The sequence below is a fragment of the Lactuca sativa genome, chromosome 3 (assembly GCF_002870075.4).
Source record: "Lactuca sativa cultivar Salinas chromosome 3, Lsat_Salinas_v11, whole genome shotgun sequence".
Taxonomy (NCBI): Eukaryota; Viridiplantae; Streptophyta; class Magnoliopsida; order Asterales; family Asteraceae; genus Lactuca; species Lactuca sativa.
The window spans coordinates 297,728,584-297,734,174 of NC_056625.2; the positions used below are offsets into that span (position 1 = coordinate 297,728,584).

Sequence of the window (5,591 nt, forward strand, 5' to 3'; positions counted from 1 at the left end):
TAGTTTACATACAGTTTTGGTCCATATCGAAACAAAAAAGACTATTATACCCTTAATGAATTTAGTTTTCATTTTTTTTTTCACTTTTTAAAATTATTACTATTATTAAATATAAAAGTGGGTCCACCTCTCTCTCTCTAGAAACTGGTACGCCATCATATTTTCCCTCTTGTCCTTTCTTCTTTAACACACAAACACATACCCATCCATCACCATTGGCCACCACTATCCGCCACCACCACCATTAATTGTTCTATCTCTATCTCTCTTATTCTCACTCTCTCTTATCCCTCATACACGCATCAAAGAAAGTAAAACTCAAGATCATCTTCATCCGGTGTTGACTGAAGATCTTACGATGATTTGGCGGCAGAAGGAAAAGAGACTGAGTGATCGATCGATCGATCGATACAGAGGGAAATAAATCATGGGTCAAGGAAAAGGAAGTGGCTGCAAAAATCTGGCAAGGACTTTAGATCTAGATGCAACTTTCTGGAAACGGTGAAGCAAACCATACCCCCTCCCCCCCCCCCCCCCCCCCAATTCATCTTCTCCAACCAAACCCCCTGGTTGCAGCCCCAAATAGGTCTAATTTATGCCAACTTTTTTTGTTGTCATGCTCCAATGTATTTAAATCCTTGCGTGAATTTGTGGTCTCGCTCATTCTTTCCTTGCTCTCGTGGTGTTGTTTGGCTCTGATGAACTTCTTCTTACCCTCCAAATCCAAAAATCTAGAAATCAAAATCAGGTATTGTTCATCGTCTTCTACAAAAACGATTACAATGGATTCAAATGATTTCACAACACGAACCCATGGTTTCTCTCTTTCAATTTGGATTGCAGATGATGGAGACGGTGATGTAGTGCAGAAGTGTTTAGCGGTGTAGGAGTGCAGATTTATCAAACGCAGATTAAGCTGACATGCTTATAAAGTCAATCGACAACAAAGGTTGTTGAGACCCACCTCACTGTCTCCTTCTTTCTTGCCCCTTCATTCGTTCCTTTTTTCCTTTCAGTCCATCGTCTTGAAGTAGTGAAGTGAAACCTACATTGATACGACCGAGTTAGGGGCTTAAGGTTGTACACACAAAGATAAATCGATCTGCATAGTTGGGGATGTAAGGCAGAGTAGATGTGATGCAGTGGTGGATAACGATGGTCAATGGAGGTTATGGCTAAAGTGAAGGTGGTAACATGAGATTACAAAAGGGAAGTTTAGTAGAAATTGATTGTTTTTCCAATTAGAGGGGATGATCTGGGCATTTATCATTTTCAGTTTGTGAACATATTTAATGTTTAAGGTTGCAATTGGGTGAATTGTATGGAGAACATGAACGTTGAGAGAGAGAAAAAGAAAGAGATGTGAGCCCAAATTATTTATTTATTTATTTATTTATTTTTTAATTAAATAGAAAAAATATAAATAAAATATATCTGAAAGGGTATTTTAGTATTTTTAGTTTTCCGAGTGACCAAAATCATTAACAAACATGGTCAAAAGGACACGAAGCCAAAAAAAATCAGAGTTTGGACTAAAACCCCAAAAAAATACATACCACAGGGACGTTTTTTATAATTTTGTCTTATATTTAAATAAATGGTTAGTTTATCAACTAGTTTTATTAAATATTATTTTTTGCTTTTAACTAGTTTTTCAAGTAACAACTAATTTTTTAGGGTTTCATATGAGCTTTTCTGTTAATAATTAATTTTCCGGCCACTAGCTAGTTAGTTATTTATCTTGCAATTTGTATTACTTTATCTCTAATTTCTTACATATATTAATTGACTCTTTTTTTAATAGACTCGTCTTGAAATACCTTATCCGTAAAATCCCGTTTCATTATAACAGATTCACATTTACTAATCATTTATGCAAAGTAAAATTTTGGAAGAAAAAATAACAGCTAATTAATGATTGAAAATCAAAGCTTCGAATCCACCCATAAATCTAATACATACCTATGGTGTGAAAACTATGAACCCCTCCTCATAATTTGCCACAAAATCTCATCCATATCATCTCCCAATACACACCCGCAAATCCCCAAATAAGCAATCATCAAGATGAAAATCACCAATCAAACCCCCCCTAAAATCACACCTCCCAATTATGCATCTTAAACTTGATTTTCATTATCCATTCATTTCCAAATGAGGGGTGAAATAGTGATAGAAATAGAAATAGAATAAAGAATATACACTCACAAATAGAAAACTAGAGTAACCCTAATTTTCCCGGAATTCCATACAAAATTTAACAAGATATTAACCCTTTGACTATTCCTTCGCTTTCTTGATTTTGATGATATGTAATGAGTCCACACCACCTTGAATATCAATAATATCCTTTATCATTTTAATAAAATCCTTCAAAATCCGTTCTTCCCCATCTTCATTCAGTCCACCTCTCTCTTCTTTTCTCTCCCCAATCACAAATTACTTTTCCGATCAATCTTTATACCCAAGAAAACCCACAAAAGCAAACAAATCAATCCCTTCAAGAAACCACAAGATTCCATTTCCACCATCATCAAAAGGAAAAAGTAAAGTTTGGGGGAAGATTGAAGAACATCGTCATCAACACCATCAACACAGCAAGAACAATTCCTTTTTTTCATCTTTCCTTTTTTGTTTTTGTATTTGTTTTTGTTCACCAATCATCAATTTTCTTGAAAAGATTGGAATCATTCTTCAAACCCTACAAAGAAACAAAACAAATTATTTGAGATTTATTCATACCCTGGCCACATTCCAAGAAAATCAAACCTAACCCAGTTTGGATTCAGGAAAAAAAAGAGTTGGTGTTTTCCATTTCAAGATTTTCTTGGAAATTATGAAGTCATCTCATCTTGATAATATCCCATCAACGCCTGGCAAATTCAAGATGGAAAAATCCCAATACAATCATAGATTCAGATGGCATTATTCGTATCTAGCAAAGCTCACATTTTGGAGTTTCGTTTTCTTGGGATTAATCTTCATTTTCTTCTTCAAATCACCGCCGTCATCATCGCCGTACTCCTCCGCCGGATCGATCCCATCAGATCTCTCTCGCAGATCTTTAAAAACCAATTCTTGGGGTGGACCCATTTGGGAAAAACGCGTCCGATCATCCGCCAAGATCCGTTCCAATACTGGGTTCTGCGTTTTAGTCACCGGAGCAGCCGGATTCGTCGGAACCCATGTCAGCGCCGCCTTGAAACGCCGTGGCGACGGTGTTTTAGGTCTTGATAACTTCAACGACTATTACGATCCTTCCCTGAAAAGAGCTCGTCAAGCTTTACTAGAAAGAAGTGGGATTTACATCGTCGAAGGCGACATTAACGACGTCGCATTGCTCAAAAAACTCTTCGAGGTAATCCCTTTTACTCATGTCATGCATTTAGCTGCTCAAGCCGGCGTTCGATACGCCATGGAAAACCCAAGCTCTTACATCCATAGCAACATCGCCGGACTTGTTAATCTTCTTGAAGTCTGTAAAAACGCAAACCCACAACCCGCAATCGTTTGGGCATCATCTAGTTCTGTTTACGGATTGAACACAAAAGTACCCTTTTCAGAAAAAGATCGAACCGATCAACCGGCGAGCCTCTACGCCGCCACAAAAAAAGCCGGCGAAGAGATTGCACATACTTATAACCACATCTATGGCCTCTCTCTAACTGGTTTACGATTCTTTACTGTTTATGGACCTTGGGGAAGACCAGATATGGCTTATTTCTTCTTCACGAAAGACATCTTGAAAGGAAAATCGATTCCCATTTTCGAATCTGTCAACCATGGAACTGTCGCTCGTGATTTCACATACATTGATGATATCGTAAAGGGTTGTTTAGGTGCTTTAGATACTGCTGAAAAGAGTACAGGAAGTGGTGGGAAGAAGAAAGGTCCTGCACAATTGAGAGTTTTTAACTTAGGGAACACTTCACCTGTTCCTGTTTCAGATCTCGTTTCTATTTTGGAGAAGTTATTGAAAGTGAAAGCAAAAAGAAGAGTTATGAAGTTGCCAAGAAATGGTGATGTCCCATTTACTCATGCAAATATTAGTTTAGCTCAAAGGGAATTTGGGTATAAACCAACGACTGATCTTCAAATGGGTTTGAAGAAATTTGTTCGATGGTATGTGAGTTATTATGGATCTGGAAAGAAGAGTGATCATTGATGGAAAAGAAAGAAAGAAAGAAAGAAAGTGGTAAACATGTTCTTGAATTGTTATTCGTTTTGCTATTCACATGATTGTTTTGTTAAATCTGTAATATCCAAATACATTATCTTGTTGGTATATGAAACGGAAGACGGGAAAGAAGGATGATGACACGAAGAACAAGATTTTGTTTCGGTTTATTTATCTGTACTAAAAGGAATTCAAGAACTTTATGTAATTTGTTGTAGCATTATTATTGTAGGATTCTTGACTTGATAGAGCAAATTTGCTTTGATTGGTGGACTTGTATCATTTATCTTGGAACTCAAATAAATAGAACACAAAAAGTTTGAATGTTTGTTAATCATGTTTTCTTGTTGATTTTTGTTTTACCTTTCTTGGTTTAAGTTTTGGATTTTGTGATTTGTTGTCAAATTTATTGGTTAAAGTTTGATATGTGTGAATTTTGTAATCTTGTTAGGTCGCTATTGTTCTTTCCTTTTTTGGCAATTGGATCTATTTTGCAGATTGTTAGATTGGATTTCGGGGTACTAAAGCAAGGTAGATTGTGATTTTAAATTGATAGAACAGCTTTTGAAGTTTATACGGAAACTCAAATGATTACTGCTATTGGATTGCAATAATCAGTTTTCAGGTTTCGTGGAGCCTGATTATGAGTTTTTATTAATTACAATCAATAATACAATGATAAAATGACAAAACTAGTAAAATTATCTGATCATTTTTTTTACTTAACAGTCAAATATTTGCAATTAGTCAAAAATATCTAATAAAACCGTAGATGATTATTATTTTGAGTTGCAATATAATAATAAAAAAAATTCAACAAAACTATAGGCGATTTAATCACCTACCGTATGCTGTCAAAATAAATACGGTTTGGTGCCCATATGAACATGAAGAACAAAACTGTAGGTCAGGGCACGTAACCTTCGATTCCTCCTTACCTACGGTTTGGGCAATTTTTTTGGTGTTGACTACTCTTTGGTTGGAGTTGACTATTATTTAATATTAGTTTTGATTAATATATCGTACATATTTTTACTAGACCACCACATTTATTGAATTTGTTTATTTGGTGAAAAATAAGACTGATATTCCAGATCCAGATGAATCAAAAGTTAGTCTTTCTTGCCAACATCCTCAGGTGTTGTATTATTGTGCTATTGTTGATGATCGTGATATTAGAAAATTGATCAACGTAATCAATGTGGTTGAAGGTAAATCTCTGTGTCTGTGTATGTGGTCGTAAGAGGGTGATGGTGCTAATGATATTGCCAATAGAGGAACAACATCTACAACAAACATATCCAACGGAAAAGGAAGCAACAACCCAATAGATACTTTTATAACTCCAAGTATACCTCAATATCATAGTGTTGCTAAAAATGTAAACGCAATGCAACAACCGATTATGTATGTG

General features: G+C 35.7%; 1 protein-coding gene across 1 annotated transcript; it reads left to right on the top strand.

Moving 5' to 3' along the window:
- Window positions 1-2,147: 2,147 nt before the first annotated feature.
- LOC111921639 (UDP-glucuronate 4-epimerase 3) lies at window positions 2,148-4,511 on the top strand. Its single transcript, XM_023917229.1, has one exon. The coding sequence runs from the start codon at window positions 2,837-2,839 to the stop codon at window positions 4,163-4,165; it is 1,329 nt and encodes a 442-aa protein (XP_023772997.1). The 5' UTR covers window positions 2,148-2,836; the 3' UTR covers window positions 4,166-4,511.
- Window positions 4,512-5,591: the final 1,080 nt, after the last annotated feature.

What these genes read in the sequence shown, in the direction of transcription:
- LOC111921639 (XM_023917229.1), top strand. Translation starts at nt 2,837, where the DNA reads ATGAAGTCATCTCATCTTGATAATATCCCATCAACGCCTGGCAAATTC.